Genomic DNA, 18,823 nt, shown 5'->3' on the forward strand with positions numbered 1-18,823 from the left:
GTTACACGTACAAGTGGCCACTTGTGAATTTAACAGATAGCTTATCTGTTAAAAGTTTTGGATACTTCCTCACCTTGGTGTAAGGCACACCAATGGATACATTGAAGTGGACCACCACAATGAGTGGTCCACACCTACCCAAAGATCCTATTGGTAGAAAGCAGCATCTTTCTACCAATCAGAGACATGCATATTAGCGGGGCTCTGACAGCCAGCCGCTGCCAACCCCTTTCATAGATGATAAACAGTTTTAGCAGTTCTAGGAGGAAGATCAATTTACAAACAATACAGTTCTCATTTTACCTAATCTAAGTCACTTGGAATCCTTTCTTACTTAACTTATATTTGTGTATTCAAATATAATTAACCTAAGTAATTACTAAGTACTTACGCTTCCTCATACACGTTGCGCAACGTGTAAGCTAAAGTAGTGAGTCAAGTTAGACCCACTACACCAATCGATAGGGCAGTTTGCTGTATTACGAACTCGATAAGGCTGGGTGCAGATTTCTCCCCACGGCGGGGTCTCCCAAATCGACTAGAAGATTCGAACCGACGCCTGGCATCGAGAAAGCAGAAGCGAGGTGGGCGTGGATCACCCCCTGATCGAAGACGCCCATCAGTGAGAGCTCATACCAGGTCTGCTCGAAATCCGATGGTCGTGCTACCACGATAGCCGAGAATGAATTCCAAACACGAAATGTGATTGACGCTCACATCGTCCGGCGACAGGACCACGACCTGACGGGGTTTGTCGGCGTAGTCACGAACGGCGACGGAGCACACAAAACCGGAGCCAGGCTCCAACAGAGTGTTAATGTCATCCACCAACGCGATCGAGGAGGCAACATAATAGGTGAGTACCTGCCCCAACACGGGAACGTCAGACGTTCGGCGAACAAACTTGGTGTCTGAGTCCGATGAACCCACGTAGAAAACGTCGAATCGGACGAAGCGAAACACTGATAAGAGCGGGCGCTCCAAGAGTTCTGCTGATAAGTCGCGGTGGGGCTGTGTCAAACGCCAATGCGGGATCCAATATTCCACGTCAACGTGTTCTTGGAGGGCCAACGGAAGGTCCTCGTAGCGCTGGTCGTGTCGTAGAATTGTCAGCGTCTCCTGCCAGGCAGGGCGGCGCACTCCGTCGTCAGCAGCGACGAATGGACCGTGATCGGTCGGCTGAAGAAGCTTGGAACGGCGGCCCAGGGTCGCGTAGACCGGCCCTTCCCACGCTCCATCGAGATCATCCGGCGCTTCGAGCCGCACAGTGCGGTTGGCCAGGGTGGGGTCCATCGAGGTACGGCGAGGCGGGTTCGTAGCAGGGGGAACCGTCTTGGTCGCAATGGCGGCCATAAAAAATTTTCCTTCAGGCAGCCTGGCTGCGTCTTCTGGTGGCTCTGAGCTGTATCGTCGGGGGGGCTCTGAGCTCTGGCGATACGAACGGCGAATGGACTGGCTTCTCCGTTCTGTCTCGGTTCGAAAAACCCGCTTCAGCCACTCCCTTCTCTTGTACTTAAGCGACCACTTTCGCGGCCAAATTTGGCCACAGAAATAGCTCTGGGATCGGAAAGCTATTTTTTTTTTTGCATTTGGCGATACCGTTGGCGCCACCTGTAGCCAAATCCTCGGCTGGATAGCTCGACCGGTACGGTCACCCTAAACTAACGTTAATCCTACATGTAGTTCAACCTGTTGACTCGAACTCAACTTTGATGCATACAGCCCTTTTGGTCCTGGCCGGGCGGAATGTGTAATATAGAAGTTTCTTAGATTGCAAGACTTGAAAGAACATCTATACCCCCTTTGTAGCTGGGCTGGCGTCCGTTCACCGTTCGTGGCTGAGCTGGGTGACCAGTGGATTACAATGGACCATCGTATCCACCCAGCTCAGTCACATACTGTTGAAGGCAGAGTTCTTGCAAGGTCGACACCAATTCATTCGTCCAGCGCAGCTCGACTCGACTCGATTATGTAGCTCGAGTCTGCGCTAACCGCCTCCTCCAAGCGAGGCAAGCACCACGGACACCAACTCGGTGGCGTCGGCCACAGGAGGGCCGCGGGCTCGTTTGCGGGTCTCAACAATCGAAAACCGCACGCCATCTTAGTCTCAAGTCCATCCCCTCGAGTCGTCTACATGGTAGGTATGTAGTACATACCTACCACATCCCACGCCAAACCAACGTGGGGTCACAATAGGGACTGGAATGCACCAGGCGTCACCGCGACTTAATGCGGCGCTGCGCCCCGGCGATTCCGGCAGGACTGAAGCCCATGCGCCAGGATATGTCGCCGTAGGCGAAGCATCTGATAGTCCACGCATGCGTTTGCGCGACGCCTGGGTCGCGCTTGCGTGCGATGGTTTGGTGCCGCCATGGCCTCCGTCAAAGATACTTTCGCGCGAGTCTTGCCTTGTATGTCGAGCCGCTGCGCGTCGATCTCGATGTCGAGGTAGCCGCCAATGGAGCGCCGGGGGGAGCCTTCCCAACGAAAAATTCATCCGCTTTGCCCTGACCAACGGCTCTCGCCAACGGCAGGCTGCCCAGGGCAGCCTTTCAACACGGACCAGAGACTCGAACAGCCGCCGTTTACATGTACACGCGCTTGTCCACGCTCACAAGGCAGCAACCACAGCGCAGCGCCTTTGCAGCGAGAATGTAAGGTGGGCGGTATTTGCATCCGCCGAGATATGCAAACCATCTCGGCGCGCGCACCGCTCTGCTCGGCGTGCACAGTGCTGTGTCCTCCATGGCTGAAGTCCATCCGCATCCATCCTCGAAGACCCGTGCATAGCAAGCTTCCTGCACTGCTATCCGTTCATCCGGGCTGGCAACAGCGTTCCGGCCGGCCGGCTGAGCCTCAGCCTGAGGGCTGGCACAGCCGTGGACAGGACATTCGGCCAAAGGCTCTTCAATTTGCGGCCAACTGCTCTGAACTTCAACGAGCTCCCTCCGCCAGCTAACGAAGATCGGCGCCAAGGCTCTGCTCTCGTCTCCTGCTGGCAGCACTGCATTTTGCTGCAGCCGAGCAGAGCGCGGAGCATCTCGGGCTTCCTCTGGGCTGTGGTTTACGCGAGCGTCGGAGCTTCCGCTGCATGAACCGAGAACAAGCGTGTTTGCTTTTCTCGCATGAGATCGTGAAGGGCGGAACGTCTGCGAGTCTGCGCCCGTGGGGGCTGGGGAAGCGCCATTGACGAACAGGAGGCAAGTTGTTGCATGCTCGGCTTGGCGTGGACATGTTGAGGACAGATGATGCGGGGCAGACAGCCTGGTCTCCTTGCGGTTGCTGTGGGCTACAACAGCCTGCTGTTTGCGGCAGTGCTTTGCTTTGCAGGCGATGCCCTCGAACTGGCGAGATTTTTTGTCGAGTCGAGCACGCCCAAGTAGCCTATTTTGTAGCTAACTCGACTGTTCTTCCAGAGCTGAGCTCCCCCATTCCAATCGAACCATTATCGGGGCTCGTGCAAGCGCAGCTACTCCGTCCTGCCTCACGAGAACTTGTTTCGATGAGAAACTACTAGGGCGAGGAGCACCGTCGCCCTCCCCCTGGGGAGAATGTGTCAACGCGAGACAAGCAGTGTTGGCTGGCTGCAATCGAGACAAGTAGGCGCCGCCGCACTATGTGGTTTTACTGCCCCATCGCAGCCGCCCTCGTGATGCCCCCAATCCACCGCGCTTTGCATCCGCAGCGCCGAATTTCAGCTGACATTCCGCCCTTGATATCCGTTTTGGGTGTAACGCTGAATTTCTTAGCCAATCGCGCGCGTCCATCCGCACTGTTATCTTGAAACGAAGTTGACGCTATTGCACGCGCGACGATGGATACGGTGTTCAGGACAGCACCAAGCGCTAACAAACGCATGGAGCTCCACGATAGGTTGCGAAATCACCTCGTGGTGGCTCGCGGAGCACAATCCTCGTGGCGGGCTCAGTAGTAGCCGACGTCATGCTGCCGCGCTACTGAATTTTGCTGCTTGGTGAAGATTTGTAACGGCGTTCAGTTTTGATGGCGGCTTTGCTTGCTTGTTCGGCCCACGCCTTTCAGGGCTTCCTCGTCTGGGGATCAACGCGTCGCCCGCACGTTTCAACGCTGCTGACCTTGCAGGTTTTTGATGGTCTATCGAAGATGGGCCCGCTATTAATCGGGCACGGGTAGCGGCGACCCCTTGACTAGCAAAAGCTCGTGTTTCTCGCGCCGGCCGCGCCTGCACCAGCTCCCTGTGCGCAGGTCTACTCCACGGGGAGCTCACAAGGGGTTACCACATGCAGCTGCTCTAAATGTTGATAGAGCGGCAGAGGGCGGGCGTGGGCCGCATCGGACAAGGCCGTCTCGCAGGGTGCACGCGGCCCTCGAGCACGCGTCGCATGCCGACCAGCCTCCGTTCTCTCCGAGGTCGCGGCCAGCCTGGGTCGTGCTGTCGCCGCTGCTGCTACTGGCAGTGAAAATCCCGGCAAAAAAAACTTGTCGGTCGCAGTGGAGCGTGACGCTCCGAGCCCGCCGGTCTTTGCGGCGTTGAAGTTGTCCGCGGCTTTTCTCGCGCGGTGACTTGTTGCCTTGTTTGCGTCCGGCACAGCCGGCCGCGCCGAGCAAGCGATAGTTCCGTCGGGACATCACCGCTCGCCGGCGCCGGCAGCATGGCTCCGCGGCGAGAGCTTTTTTGCCGAGGCGCTCTCTCGCTCACTTCCGCTTTTGACGCGCACTGCACAACTCGCTCCGCCCCACACTCGACTTCCCCGGCGCCTGCGAATTTGACATGAAGGTTCTGCTACAAGTGGCTGCGGCGCTGTGGGCGCTGTCATCGCTGACAGCGTCGGCGTCCACACCCGTCTTGGACACTACGCTGACCGACGGCAACGGCAACGACTTGCCCGTGGTCAAGGACGCCAAGTGGTACTGGGAGAACGACCACGTCTTCACCTCGGAGCACCTCGATTTCTTCGAGAACTTCCACCCGAACGACGAGAACCAGACCTGCTCCAGCGATAGGCACGCGACGCCCTTCAACCGACAGGTGCGCGGCGCCAACCTCGGCGGTTGGCTCGTGCTGGAGCCGTGGATCACCCCCACGCTCTTCTACCAGTTCCTGAGCACACAGGAGCGCTACGGTGACAAGGCCCCCGAAAAGACCGCAATGGACACGTACACCTTCTGCACGGCGCTCGGCAAGGAGGAGGCCAACCGTCAGCTCCGCGTTCACTACGACTCCTGGGTGACCGAGAGTGACCTCAAAGAGATGGCCGAGGCCGGCGTGAACTCGTTGCGCGTGCCTGTGGGCGACTGGATGTTCAACCCGTACGAGCCCTACATCGGGTGCACGGACGGCGCCGTCGAGGCGCTCGACCGCGTCGCCAACCTCGCCTTCAAGTACAATATCGACCTGCTGATCGACATCCACGGCTTGATCGGCTCGCAGAACGGCTTCGACAACAGTGGCATGTCCTCGTCTGTCAAGTGGACATCGATTGCCAGCACTCGTCCCATCGGTACCACCACGTTCGAGCACTGGCCCGTGCGCTCGGCCGGGTGGGCCGGCGAGTTCGACCCCGCCACCAACACGTACAAGTCCATCAACTACGAGCACCTGAACCACTCGCTCTCCACGGTCGCTGCCATCGTGGACCGATACGCTAACCACCCGGCAATCATCGGTCTGGAGCCTGTGAACGAACCGTGGGAACTGACGCCAATCAACCTACTCAAGGATTACTACTGGAAGTCGTACAAGCGCGTGAAGGCCCGCGCACCGCACTGGAAGTTCGTGCTGCACGACTCGTTCCGCTTCGGTGTGCAGTACTGGTCGCAGTTCATGCGCGGGTGCCCCGACATTGCGCTCGACACGCACATCTACCAGGCTTGGAATGCCCCGGCACGCGCTCGGACTACTTCTCCAACGCCTGCCAGCAGAAGTACATGGTCGCAGAGATGGAGAACGCCATGATGCCCGTCATTGTGGGCGAGTGGTCACTGGGAACCGACAACTGCGCCATGTGGCTGAACGGCTTCAACGACAACCTGCCCGGCTTCCCCAACATCCAATGCCGCATGACGAAATGCCCCGTTCAAAGCACCTACCTGGGCCAGGGCTTCCGGGCACCCCGCTGGACATCACCAAACCGATCCAGGGCCCGTACGGCACGGGTCAGTCTGGTCCATCGTTTGGCATGTGTCCGATCACTAGCAACACGTCGTTCGGCCAGCAAAACGACAACGACGAGCTCGAGTTCACGCGCAACCTGAACATGAAAAGCTGAACGCGTTCGCGGTGGGTCACGGCTGGTACTTCTGGAATTTCAAGACGGAGTTTGGCTCGCGCTGGAGCTTGGACCTGGTCCGCAAGGGCGCGTTCCCGAAGAACGTGTCGAACTACCGCACTGAGGAAGATGTGTTCACGGCCTGCCTGGCAGAGGACAAGGGCGCCTTTATCTGCGCGGCCAAGCGTGGTGTTCGCCACTCCGACCTTGACAGAGGCCTGGACTTCGCTTGCGGTGGCAACGATGGCAAAGTGGACTGCTCGGACATTGAGAAGCGCTTCAGCACGCTCGAGGAGCGCTGCGACTGGGCTTTCAACGAATACTGGCACGCCCACCGCGAGGAGGGCGCCACGTGCGACTTTGGCGGTGCTGCTCACCTGCTGGCCATCCCCAGTCCGTCCAGCGTGGAGCGCCAGGAGTTCCTGGCCACATCGGTGAGCAAGGAGATCCTCATCTGGACCCTCATCGGCGTCGTCGTAGGCTTCAGCGGACTGGCCGTCGTCATGGCCATCACTCGTCACAGGAGGCGGGCGGAATACTCGCCGTTGATCGGGCACGTTGTGAACGTGAACGTGAACGTCTAAGCCGTGACATCGATTTGTATGTTCTTGAGTTCTTGAAACCATAGCAGGGTAATACGACAACAACTTTATCTACTGACGCACGTGTGCTATGCTTGGAATTTAAAGCTGCATGCGCTATCGCCGTGATACATGATAAAGCTGCCGTCCGCGGTACAAATCAGCGCTGGGACGGATGCGTGCAACAGGTCGTAGCGACATACACTTACGGATCCTTCCTTGGTGGTGATGGCTGATCCAGCTTTCCGCTTGCCCGGCGCGTTCTGGGCCATGGCGCCAGCGGGGTATCTCGCCTGGAGTGCTGCTCGCGGCAAAACTAGGACTGCTCGGATCGTGGGTGGCTCTGAAACTTGCGTATGCATTGCGAAGCCGTGTATCCGGATAGGGAGAAGCTGTACAGCAGTGCTGACTCAGGTCCTCACGGCGGTCTATGTGTGCCACGCAGCATTACGAAAAAAACATGTTCACAGTCTCCGTTTTAAACCAAGGCATCCTTCCGGGATAGAAAGAAATGCGCTTCCGTGAGCGCCGCGCCGCGTGCCATGCCATGCCGGTGTCAAGGTGGCCTCTGCTTGATGGCGATGCCATCGCCAATACTGGGCGAGGTTGACGTCGATGGCCGTCATCGCGGATCTGTCGCATGGTCCTCAAATGCCCTGATTTTCGGGACTCGACTCGTTTACCTTCGGGCGCACGCCAGCCTCCGCTCACCATCAAGCACGAGCGCGCACCAACTCCTCAGCTCCTGATCATTGCTTGGTCTCACTGGGGGCGGCACTCGTGCTGGCGCCCGAGGCTTTCCTTCCGTGTGCCTGCGGATATGGCCAGGGGCCCCGCCGCAATGGCTGGCAGCCATCACGCGCCGGAAGCGGAACGATCCGACGACTTCAACGCCCAAGATCTCAACGCGGCCAGGCTGTAATTGTCAATAGTATTTGCAATTCATATAGATGTAATTCTACTGTATTATTATGTACACTTAGCAATCACAACGGTGTAGTAGGTACAGATTTATTACTACAATATCAGGATAGTAGTACTAATGACGCCAGCGCTTTTATGGCAGAAGCTGTACCCCATAGCACAGCGGTCGTCCGTCGCCAGATCGCATAATGAGTGGGCGCTCGGCTAAAAACCTGGGTCCGATAGTCCAATTGTTGTTTACATGGCAGACGTTCTCAGTACTAAGTGCCGAACGTCATTACGCTGACAGAGCAATGTACACTTCGGACAAGAAAACTCAAACGCCGACAACTATTAATTAGTCTACACGCCAATGTGATACACGTATTGGGTGTTAGTTGTTGTGAAAACTGTCGTCGTAGGCGTCGACGAATTTCCTTAGTAAGAGTGCTAGTCATTTGCCAGAAATACAACACCGGCTTCTTCCAAGTTGCACAAAATGCATCCAATTTTTGCTACGCTTCAACGTAGGGAGTAATTGAAGAACAAGAGCGAGAAAAAACTGCTAAGATATGAAGGGAAAAAGAAAAAAACACTCGACGACCTCTTGAGAAGTCTTCCTGATGTTTGTAGCTGCGTAGTACTAACAATCCTAAGTGCTTCTACTAACAGCATAATCACTCAGTACTATCTGTAAGTAGTAAAGTATTGATACTAATACATGTGCCGGTGCATCCAAAACTCAGGCGGCTAGTTTTGCAAGACTGGGGTCGTATCTTCGTTCGCAAGAGGGCGCATAAGCCGAAAAGATCCCGCTTCTCTCATTTCCGCATCGGCTCCGTGGTGCGCAAGTGGCTTCTTCGTCGTGGACACCGAGCAAAGAGCGAGAATGTTGGTCGCGTCGCGCTTGAAGACGGCCGCGGCGCTGTGCGCGCTCTTGGCGGTGGCGGCGCTGCAGCCCGGCGCCGTATCCGGCGACGCCGTCGTGGCCGCCGACGTCGTGTCCATGGACATGCCGCCCGAGGGCGAGGACGACTCGCACGACGAGCCACAGCCGGCGGACCCCACGCCCGCGCCTGAGGCCCCCACGGACGCGCCGACGCCCGTGTCGACGCCGGTCCCGGGCCCGCACGACACGCCCGAGACGCCCGACTACGAGTGGTACTGGAAGCACGGCGAGGCCTCCATGTTCTCGCAGGACAGCCCCGTGTTCAAGACGTTCAAGCCCAACGACACGGACCAGACGTGCTCCCAGGATACGCACGCCACGCCCTTCAACAAGCAGGTGCGCGGCGTGAACCTCGGCGGCTGGCTCGTGCTGGAGCCGTGGATCACCCCCACGCTCTTCTACCAGTTCCTCAACACGCAGCAGCGCTTCGGAGACAAGGCGCCCGAGAAGACGGCCATGGACCTCTACACCTTCTGCACGTCGCTCGGCAAGGAGGAGGCCAACCGCCAGCTGCGCGTCCACTACGACAACTGGGTCTCGGAGAAGGACATCGCCGCCCTGGCCGCTGCAGGCATCAACTCCATGCGCGTGCCCGTGGGCGACTGGATGTTCAACCCGTACGAACCCTACAGTGGATGCACGGACGGCGCCCTCGAGGCGCTCGACCGCGTGGCGGACCTTGCTGTCCAGTACGACATCGAGATCCTGCTCGACATTCATGGCCTCATCGGCTCGCAGAACGGCTTCGACAACAGTGGCAAGTCCTCGTCCGTCAAGTGGACGTCCATTGCCAGCACGCAACCCGTGGGAACCACCACGTTCGAGCACTGGCCCATCCGCCAGGCCGAGTGGGCAGGCACCTTCGATGTGGAGACCCACAACTACACCAGCATCAACTACGCCAACCTGAACCACTCCATCGTGGCTGTGGAGGCTATCATCAACCGCTACAAGGGCCACAAGGCCATCATCGGCCTCGAACCGGTGAATGAGCCGTGGGAGCTCACCCCCATTGAGGTGCTGAAGGAGTACTACTGGAAGTCGTATAAGCGTGTGAAGGCACTTGCTCCTACCTGGAAGTTCGTCATCCACGACTCGTTCCGCTTCGGCCTGTCGTTCTGGGCTGATTTCCTGAAGGGTTGCCCCGATATCGCTCTGGACACGCACATCTACCAGGCATGGAACCCGCCTGGAACGATTGCGGATTTCTTCTCCAACGCCTGCCAGCAGAAGTACGTGATCTCCGACATGGAGAACGCTATGATGCCTGTCATTGTTGGTGAGTGGTCGATCGGCACGGACAACTGTGCTATGTGGCTGAATGGCTTCAACGACAACCTGCCCGGTTTCCCCAAGGTGCAGTGCACCATGGTGGACTGCCCGATCAACAGCACGTACCTCGGTGAGGATTTCCGGGCACTCCACTTGACCAGACCAAGCCGATCCAGGGTCCGTACGGCACTGGTATGTCTGGCCCGTCCTTTGGCAAGTGCCCCGTTACCAGTGACAATTCGTTCGACCAGCCGGATGACGCCGCATTGACCAGGTCGCTGACTCTGAAGAAGCTGAACGCTTTCGCCGTGGGTCACGGCTGGTACTTCTGGAACTTCAAGACGGAGTTTGCCACGAAGTGGAGCTTCTTGGACCTGGTGCGTCTGGGCATGTTCCCGAAGAATGTGTCAGACTACCACGAGAGCGAGGGTGTGGAATCGGCCTGCAGGAAGGAAGACAGGGGTGAGTTTGTCTGCCGTGCCAAGCGTGGCGTCCAGGAGTTCGAGCTCAAGAGTGGCCTCGCGTTTGCGTGCAACTTCCCGGAAATCGATTGCAAGGACATCAAGAAGCGTTTCCTTACCCTGGAGGAGCAGTGCGACTGGGCGTTCAATCAGTACTGGCACCTCAACCGCGAAAAGGGTGCGACGTGCGATTTCGGTGGTGCTGCCCACCTGCTGAACGTTCCGGGATCTGCTCCTACCCAGCTGCCTGCCGCGGTGCCCGCCCCAACGCCCGAGAAGATCAAGGAAGAGAAACCGGGTCACTTGCTCGTGTCGGTGGCCAAGTGGAGTATTGCTGCCATCTTGGGCTTCGTTGCTCTGGCCTTCGCGGCGGTCGCTGCTGCGATTTTCGCTGTGGTGCGTTGGCGCCAGAACCGCATGCGCCGCCAATACTCGCCGATTGGCAGCCGCGTGTAAGTAGATCAACTCGCAGCTCGTATGTAGTGCTTGCCCGATTCGTGAAAGCGAATTTTATTTTCGACAGCTAGAAAGTTATTCGCTCGCAGGGTTGAGCAACATGAGCATCGTAGGGAGACACGTATGGTGTGGGAGGTCTGTAACATCGACCTAATGCAATTGAAGTTACAGATGCAATGAAAACCAAGAAGTGATCAAAACAAACTCGCATTCGTTAGGAGCCTTTCAACCTGAACCTTGGTTACTCCAGAGCTTACTCGGCGCGCTGCGCGTTAGTAAGTGGAGCCGATGTCGCCCACGCGAATGTTCATGAACTTGACGGTGGCATCCGGGTGCTGTGCTTCAACTTCCGCAGGGCGACCACCCGACGTCGGGCACGTACCGCGCTTGACTCCGGGCTTGACGAGTCCGCTTCAGCAGGGTAGCTGCTGTCAAGCCAGAGACAGTAGGCGGCGTGATCCGACCACAGGCTCATGGCGAGCGTCATACCGTTCGCCATTTGCTTGCCCATGCGCGCTAGCCCGCCCTTCGCGGCATGGTCGTTCTGATCGCCGAAGACCTTCTTGGACGTCTCACACATCGAGTCGGTGATGGAGTTGGCACCGTTCAGGCCAGGCCAGACGCTGCCCGGTGTCGCTACGACACGATCGTCCTGCTTGAACAAGCGTCGGATCTCCACGAGGTCACCGGTAGCAGTGTTGTCGCTAGTCAAAACTGCGTGATGATCGTGAACTTGCGCGTGGAGTCGATGGTGAACTGCGAACCGGGGCCGTAGAAGGTCTGGTTCCCCATCCGGAACGGGTTGAAGTCGCAGCCATCCTTGTCACACACGCCCTTGTAGCGATTGCCGTCACCGGAGCCGCAATTTTCTGGGCTCGAGCAGCGCGTCTGTCCCTCCGGCGTGCACGGGTGCGAGGTGAATGCGTTGCTCACACTGTTGGCCTCCCAAATATCGAGTTCGGCGCAGCAGGCACCGTATTTGCCACCACCGGAGTTTTCGCTCGTGGCACCCCAGTCCAACGTATTGGCTTCGCCGTTGATGAACTTGATGTCGTGGGGACACTGTGCATCGCAGTAGCCCGTGCCGTAGTTCGACCCAGCCTTGTTGGTAGGGAAGCGGCCGGTGCCACCGTCAGCGTCCATCTCGACGAAGTAAAGCGCGCCATTGAGTCCGCAAGGTAGCTTCGAGACGTCCACGTCGAGAGTGAACTCTTGGTTCAGCAGCTTGAACTGCTTGTACTTGGAGCCCGTTGCATCGAGGAGGTACACGCGAGAGCCGACGTTCGTGCCATACTGGGTTTGCGTGACCAGCTTGAGTTGTAACTCATCGGCGGAAGTCGTGATGCCGTAGGTGCCTTGGTAGTCGGCGCCTTCGAGAGCGCAATTTTGGGCACATGCCTCCGGACTCGAGCACAGCGTGGCGTCCCACTGGTTCCCAGTGTAGCAGTTCTTGTAGTCGCCGACTTGGTGCAACCAGCGCCAGTTGGCATCCAGCACAATCGATGTGGCATCAGTCACGCAGCCGCCAGCCTTGGAACATTGTTTGGACACAAGGGAGGGATGCACTTCAGGAGTGCTGGTTCCGACCTGCTGGGCAGGTACCTGGAGCACAGCCATCGACACAACGGCGGCCACGAGCGCGAATACAGAGGTCAAGGGCTTCATCGGTCGGGTTTGGCTTGATCAAATGCTTGGAGTGAAGCTGCAGTCGGTGGAGCTGGCAGATTGAAAAGTGAGCATGGAAATGGAGTCCAGTCTGACTGGGTGTGCTTGCCACGTTCGTGGAGTGGCCGAAGAGCGCAATGCGGACGAACTCAGATCGAAATGACGTAGGCCAGTTCCTTGACACACGCTGAGATCGCAAGGCACTGGCGTACTTCTCAGTCTTCAGCGCCAACGCTGTATTAGGTCGATCGTCAGCTTCACGCGATACAGGTCAATGCCTTGACAATCCGTTCTAGGTGGTTGATCAATTGAAGTAGATGGCATTTCCGTGGCGATTACTTTCGGACAGCGCACGCAGCCCACCTCAGCCTCACACACTTGAAACAAGCGGGCAAACATCACCGCTCCGCTTTGCGGTACTCAGATTCCTACCACCAGCGGAAGTCCAACGACTTTGGATCGGACCAAGTTGAAGCGGCACACGTCACAGATTTCATGGTATGTGGTCCACACGTCAACAACACCAGCACATTATGGTATACTCAGTCGAGTGTAAAATTGATTGGGCCGCTGGCTGGCGGACGCGCGGCAGGCAGCAGCTCAGTCATTCTCCGTTTTCCGGGCGCTAGAGCACAAAGTGCTCTTGGTAGCTGTCGTATACGACCAGCAGCCTCGTTGCTGTTGCACCTCACAGAAGTTCACTTGGTTCTCCGTCTGAGCTGTTCTTTTTTCTGGTGCGAAAGCCACATTGGCTCGCCTGCTTTCACGCCGCGCCTCACTCCTCCGTGGCCGGTGTGCAACAATTGCGAGCCGACATCCCCGAACTCAACTCAGAATATCAATAGCAGTAGATGTCCTAAAAGTAGATGTGTGCTAGCTAGTTACCTGTAGCACCTCACAGAAGGCGGCTTGGTCTTCCCGTCAGAGACCGTCTTTTTTCGGTGCGAGAGGAACATGGGCCCGCCTGCTTTCATGTCGAATCAGAGCTCCGTGGTCGACGTGCAACACTTGCGTGCCGAAATGCCCTACTCAGACTGCATGGACTTCATTTCCGTAGCTGACTGCAGCTAATTCGCCTGTCAAAAATAAGCACAGGCGCCAAACTCTGACCACAAAGATAGGGTCCTTGGCCGATGTATGTGGCAGTTTTGGGAACACGTGTCGTAGATAGAATGAAACGTATCTTCAGAGATCAATCGGGCGCAGGGCATCACGCCCGCCCTCTTCATTGCTACGACCAGCTCCACGCCGCTAGACAGCCCTCTTGCGGGCACCATCCTTCTCTACTACTACCACCGTAGCGTATTGGAGCCGATCTCTGTGTCTGTCTGGCTCTGGGTTGGTCTAATTGGCAGCCACAGCGTCAGCACGCGTCTGCTCGAGCGGCGAGGCCTTGAGCTGCACGAACAGCTGCCGCATCCGGGAGACGTCCTCCTCGTCCTCGGGCGTCTTCTTGGCGGGCACGGCCACGGGCTTGGGGTCCTGCTTCTTCGCGTCCTTCTTGTTGTTGAGCGCGTCCAGCTTCTTCTTGCGGCTCGTCTCCAGGTCCACGAGCGTCACCACGCGCTCCCACGGGTTCTCGTTCTGCAGGTCGGCCACCATCTTCTCGAGCGTGGCCTGCTCGAACACGCGGTTGGACTGCATCTTGGACTCCTTGATGCGCTGGCGCTCCGCCACGAACTGGGCCATGTCCTCCTCGGCCTTGGCCTTGCACTCCACGGCCACCTTCTCCTGCTCCTGCGCCTTCAGCGCGATCTTCTCCTCGTACTCGCGCATAAACTTACTGGTAACATCAGCAACGAAAGAATAAAACCAACGTCAGCAACTAGCTCTAATTAAATCCCCCCCTCTGCAACTCCCCACGCCGCTGCGCAACGTACGTGAGCTCGTTGTCCTCCTCCACGACGGGGATCTGAGCGGAGATCTCCATGGGGGCAGGCACCTCGGCCTGGAAGTCGGCGGCGGGCGTCCCTACGGGCTGCTCCTGGGCGGCGAAGTCCATGGGCTGGTAGCTCTCCGTCTGCTCCTGGTACGAGTGCTCCTGGTACGCCTGCTCCTCGAACGTGCCGTTGCTCGCGGCCTCCGTGGGCTCCACCTCGTAGAAGCTGCCGCATCATAGAGCAAAAATGAGTAAATTCCGGATCTAGAATTTGGTTTTGGATTCCGATCTTCCTGCTGGGGCTGCACGCACTCTCCGGTGTTGTCCAAGGGCGGCGCGAAGTCCGAGATCTCGGCGGGCACGTCGCCCTCCACGGGCTGGCTGTCTCCGAACGGGTCCATGCTGTCTCTGTGTCTGCTCTAGCGAGGCGCTCTGGCGGGGCTGCGGCCGTTCGGTCGCGCGCGGTCGAGATTTCGGCTTTGGCTCCCCCCTCCGTGCTGCTGAAACGACGGGGCATACTCAGGCCAAGTCAGAAGGTGGTGTACGCCACATCACACTTCTACAAGGTTTTATCAGCGCTTCAAATTGAGGTTTTTCTAAAATAACGTGGCTCACATAAACACTATTCTAGGACGACGTTCAACCTAGTGTGGCGCACATTTGCGCGAATCGACTGGTGGCTAGCGTTTGGAGCCGCCGCGGGAGACCCTCAAGCGAGACGAAAGCGCCGCCACAGTAGGAAAACCAAGCCAATCCGACGCCAAAATGGTCAAGCAGAAAAACCACACCGCCCGTAACAACACGGTGAAGGCTCACCGCAACGGTATCAAGAAGCCGAAGAACCACCGCTTCCACTCCACGCGCGGCGTACGTCCCCGCCGCCAACCTGGTTCAGAGACGCAGGACAGTGAACTGACCTAGGACATCTCCTCCTCTTCCTTGCACAGCTGGACCCCAAGTTCCTGCGCAACCAGCACTGGGCCAAGAAGTTCGACAAGAAGCACCGCAACCGCAAGAACAAGGACAAGGTGTGTGCGCCTCCCTTCGCCGGAAGGGTTTCAATCAGGTGGCTTATCAGTCGTGGATGGTGTTTCAATGATACAGGAGGAATAAGTTAAGCGCCATGGACACTAGTCGACGGAGACTTTCTCCTTCCTGCGGGCTGCTCTCCCAGTGAACGCCAGTGCTCGGTTTTGGCCGGGGGTGGAAGAAAATGGAGCGCTTTTCCTTCCTTTTCCTTCTTCTGTTGGCTGAGCCTGAGCTCGGGGGATGAGTGGCGAGTTAGGGTCGGTCGTGGTTGATTGGGGCGCGATGCGGACGGGCACGGGGGCACAGGATTCTGCATCGTCGTGTTCCGAGGCGTCGCGGCTTCGCTTGGAAAACCGAAAATGCAGTAAAGCAGAGGGGGAATGGCTGTTCCTCTCTCTCTTTCGTTTGCATCGAACGCTCGCTGGGACTTCTATTGTTTGTGGATGACAGGGCTACGGGACGCGTGTGAGGCAGCGAAATACAGGCATAAGCAGCATTGACAGGAGTACTTAGGTGTGTGGCGGTGTGAAGAGTGGACTGGGCGAGTCGCGAGAACGGAGATGACGATCCAATCAAATTATCTACATTCTCCGAACCAAAGCGTGAGCATGGAAAACAACACACGGATCCGTTCTTAAGACAGCCCAGTGCACTCAAGAGTTTGATGCACCGAAATTGCACGGATGCGTGTTTGCGGACTTGGATGAAGAAGATGATGATTTCCAAATCTTATCTACATTTTCTGAAGCTGCTTCAAGCTGCTTTATGAAGACTACTTTCGGCGTGATTCTTCATCCAGGTTTCTTTTGTAGTGTAGCCAAATGCAGCAGTTTTTAATGAAAAAGATTTCTATTTGAATTCAACACCTTGAGTCAAACGAACTATCCTATTCCTTGGTTGCGACATCTTCGCTCGACTTGTCCTCCGTGGTCTCGTCCTTCTTGTCTTCCGCTTCAGCCAAGGCATCCTTGACTGCGTCATCCTCCTTCTTGTCCGTCTTGCCATCCTTGTCTCCCTTCTTGGCTGTCTGCTGGCCAGGGACGGGCGGGTCGATGATCGAGCGCACGTTGTACTTCTTGAAGCGGTGGAAGTCCGTCAAGATGCTGAATCCGCACGTGTTGCGGAACACCTCGATCAGCAAGACCGAGCGGGGCGTCGTCAGGTTCACCTTCGTTTTGTCCTCCCCGACCAGCTCCACGAGCCCGTTGATGACGTCCATGCTGTTGAGGTTGGTGCAGTTGCGGCGCTTGAACTCCACCGCGAACTCGAGCGGTTCGTCCGTGCCCGCAGCCTTCTGCTCCTCCTTGAAGGCTTCCAGGTGGGTCTTGATCATGGGGGCTGCGAGCTCCTTAATTGTCTCGACACTAGAATAGCCCACCTTCTCCAGCGGGATCATCCTCATGATGAACCTGGAAGCAAAGTCCTTTGTGATCTCCACCTGTTCAAAGATCTTAGACAGCAGTGCCGTGGGGGACACGCTGTCGTCCTTGAACTGGATGAGAATGGCGCCCTTAACGCCCGTGTCCAGCGGCGTGAACCTGCCAGTCTGGCGGCTCTTGGCCTGCGTCTGCAGCGCTGCGATCTCCTCCTGCAGCTTCTTCTGCACGGAGTCGGCTCCTTCCTCCTCCGCAGCCTCCTCCGTCCCCTGGTCCTTCTTGTCCTCCTCCGCCACCGGGAAGAACTTGTCGGCCGCCTCGTTGAGGATGTTGAGGGCGTCGCTCACGCTCTGGCGCTCCTTGGTCTTGTCGCACGTCACCAGCACCGCGCCGTGGCCCTTGGCCGTGGCGGCAGCACCCAGCGCGCCCTTGTGCCGCTTGTTATTGCCGTCGCGGCCGCCCATCCACTGCTTCTTGCGCTTGTCGCCTCCTCCTTCGCGTCCCATGGTCACCACCCAGCGTCACCTTCGATAATGACCCCAGCACTGCTCATCGTCTATTTTCAACGAATCAGCATGCTGGAAATCGATTTTCCACTCAAATTCCGCCAATCATAGCGTCGGAAGGTATTGGACGTCAATGCTTGGGCGTCATTCCCGCATCGAAGAGCTCCGCTAAGCACTGAGCATGGCGACCACGGCGCTGGCGGACCACGTGCTGCTGCTGGGCTCGAGCCAGGAGAACGAGCTGCTTGTGGCCGACGCGTCCACGGGCGGCCAGTTGTACTGCTTCAAGAACTGCCGCTCGGCGCTCAATGGCGTGCACCCGGTGCCCCGCACCGACCACTTGGTGGCCGTGCAGGAGGGCAAGCTGGCGCTCAACCTCTGGAACTGGGGCAAGGACATGCCCGTGTGGAAGTGCCACGTGGCCGAGAAGATGGGCCCCGTGACGTCCTCGAGCTGCGGCAACTTTCTGTTCGCTGGAGCGGAGTCGGGCAAGGTCTACGTGTGGGATGTCAAGACCGGCGAGCTGGTGACGGTGTTCGACGCCCACTACAAGCGCGTGTCAGCGCTGGCGCTCACGTCGGACGACTCGCACCTGGTCACGGCCGGAGAGGACGCGCTGGTGCACGCCTGGAGGCTGGTGGACTTGCTGGACGAACCGGACGCTGCGTCGAGCTTCCAGCAGGGAGTGACGCCAGTGGTGAGCTTCACGGACCACGTGCTGCCGGTCACCTCGCTGCACGTAGGTCGCGGTGGCGTCAACGCCCGCATCTACACGTCGTCGTTGGACCGCACCTGCAAGATTTGGTCGCTCAGCTCATCGCAGTGTCTGTACAGTGTGTCGTGCCCGTCGTACGTCAACGCGTGCATCGCCGACCCCATGGAGCAGCGGCTTTTCATGGGATGCGGCAATGGACAGATCTACGCATTGGACTTGAACGCTGCAGCGACGGCAGCCACCACTGCTACGGCACGCGTTGCCAGTGTATCGACGGGTCCAGCTTCTGCCAGCGGTGCCAATGCTTCGCCGTGGGGCCCGGAGGCTTTGCTGCCGGATTCGTTTGAAGGCCACGAAACCAGCGTAACCACATTGCAGATTCACGCCAGCGGTGCGTTCCTTGTGTCGGGAGACGAGAGCGGCGCTGTGCACGTGTGGGATAGTCTGAGCCGCCAGTCGCTGCGCAACATCAAGTTGTTCAAGGGCAAAGTTACCGCCTTGGTGCTGCTTCCTCGGCCGCGACACCTCTTCCGCCAGGCGAAGGCGGCGTTCACCATGGAGAGCGAGGACCCCGATGACATGCTGGCCACGCCGCTGCCTGTCGCCCCACTCAAGAAATATATGAACGCCACCAACGACAACTAGATAGCACCATTGTAGTCATTCAACAGCGAAGCCATGCTGAGTGTGTGGCGCATCATGGAAAAATAGACCTTGCATTCTACATGAACTTGTCTTGTGCTTTATTTCTAGCTTTTCATTTCCGCGTATATTTCCGTCCTG

General features: G+C 57.7%; 7 protein-coding genes across 7 annotated transcripts; 3 read left to right on the top strand and 4 right to left on the bottom strand.

Moving 5' to 3' along the window:
• Positions 1-538: 538 nt before the first annotated feature.
• On the bottom strand, positions 539-1,293 carry IUM83_17149 (uncharacterized protein; the record flags this gene model as incomplete). The annotated part of the gene is made up of 3 exons (XM_067942080.1): positions 539-559; positions 637-741; positions 865-1,293. The coding sequence occupies 3 exons, from the start codon at positions 1,291-1,293 to the stop codon at positions 539-541; spliced, it is 555 nt and encodes a 184-aa protein (XP_067790914.1).
• Positions 1,294-4,750: 3,457 nt separating this feature from the next.
• Positions 4,751-6,832, top strand: IUM83_17150 (putative exo-1,3-beta-glucanase; the record flags this gene model as incomplete). The annotated part of the gene is made up of 3 exons (XM_067942081.1): positions 4,751-5,780; positions 5,849-6,124; positions 6,195-6,832. The coding sequence occupies 3 exons, from the start codon at positions 4,751-4,753 to the stop codon at positions 6,830-6,832; spliced, it is 1,944 nt and encodes a 647-aa protein (XP_067790928.1).
• A 1,789-nt stretch (positions 6,833-8,621) lies between these two features.
• On the top strand, positions 8,622-10,870 carry IUM83_17151 (putative glucan 1,3-beta-glucosidase; the record flags this gene model as incomplete). Its single annotated transcript, XM_067942082.1, has 2 exons — positions 8,622-10,037; positions 10,115-10,870. 2 exons carry the CDS (start codon positions 8,622-8,624, stop codon positions 10,868-10,870), a joined length of 2,172 nt encoding a protein of 723 aa, XP_067790859.1.
• Positions 10,871-11,578: 708 nt separating this feature from the next.
• IUM83_17152 (putative glycosyl hydrolase family 7 protein) lies at positions 11,579-12,535 on the bottom strand (the record flags this gene model as incomplete). Its single annotated transcript, XM_067942083.1, has 1 exon — positions 11,579-12,535. One exon carries the CDS (start codon positions 12,533-12,535, stop codon positions 11,579-11,581), a length of 957 nt encoding a protein of 318 aa, XP_067790960.1.
• A 1,344-nt stretch (positions 12,536-13,879) lies between these two features.
• On the bottom strand, positions 13,880-14,815 carry IUM83_17153 (clathrin light chain; the record flags this gene model as incomplete). Its single annotated transcript, XM_067942084.1, has 3 exons — positions 13,880-14,318; positions 14,416-14,640; positions 14,727-14,815. The coding sequence occupies 3 exons, from the start codon at positions 14,813-14,815 to the stop codon at positions 13,880-13,882; spliced, it is 753 nt and encodes a 250-aa protein (XP_067790906.1).
• Positions 14,816-16,329: 1,514 nt separating this feature from the next.
• On the bottom strand, positions 16,330-17,325 carry IUM83_17154 (Trna acetyltransferase; the record flags this gene model as incomplete). Its single annotated transcript, XM_067942085.1, has 1 exon — positions 16,330-17,325. The coding sequence occupies one exon, from the start codon at positions 17,323-17,325 to the stop codon at positions 16,330-16,332; it is 996 nt and encodes a 331-aa protein (XP_067790860.1).
• A 181-nt stretch (positions 17,326-17,506) lies between these two features.
• On the top strand, positions 17,507-18,685 carry IUM83_17155 (putative WD domain-containing protein; the record flags this gene model as incomplete). Its single annotated transcript, XM_067942086.1, has 1 exon — positions 17,507-18,685. The coding sequence occupies one exon, from the start codon at positions 17,507-17,509 to the stop codon at positions 18,683-18,685; it is 1,179 nt and encodes a 392-aa protein (XP_067790870.1).
• Positions 18,686-18,823: the final 138 nt, after the last annotated feature.

Source organism: Phytophthora cinnamomi (assembly GCF_018691715.1).
Source record: "Phytophthora cinnamomi strain GKB4 chromosome Unknown Contig43, whole genome shotgun sequence".
In the NCBI taxonomy this organism is placed as follows: Eukaryota; Oomycota; class Peronosporomycetes; order Peronosporales; family Peronosporaceae; genus Phytophthora; species Phytophthora cinnamomi.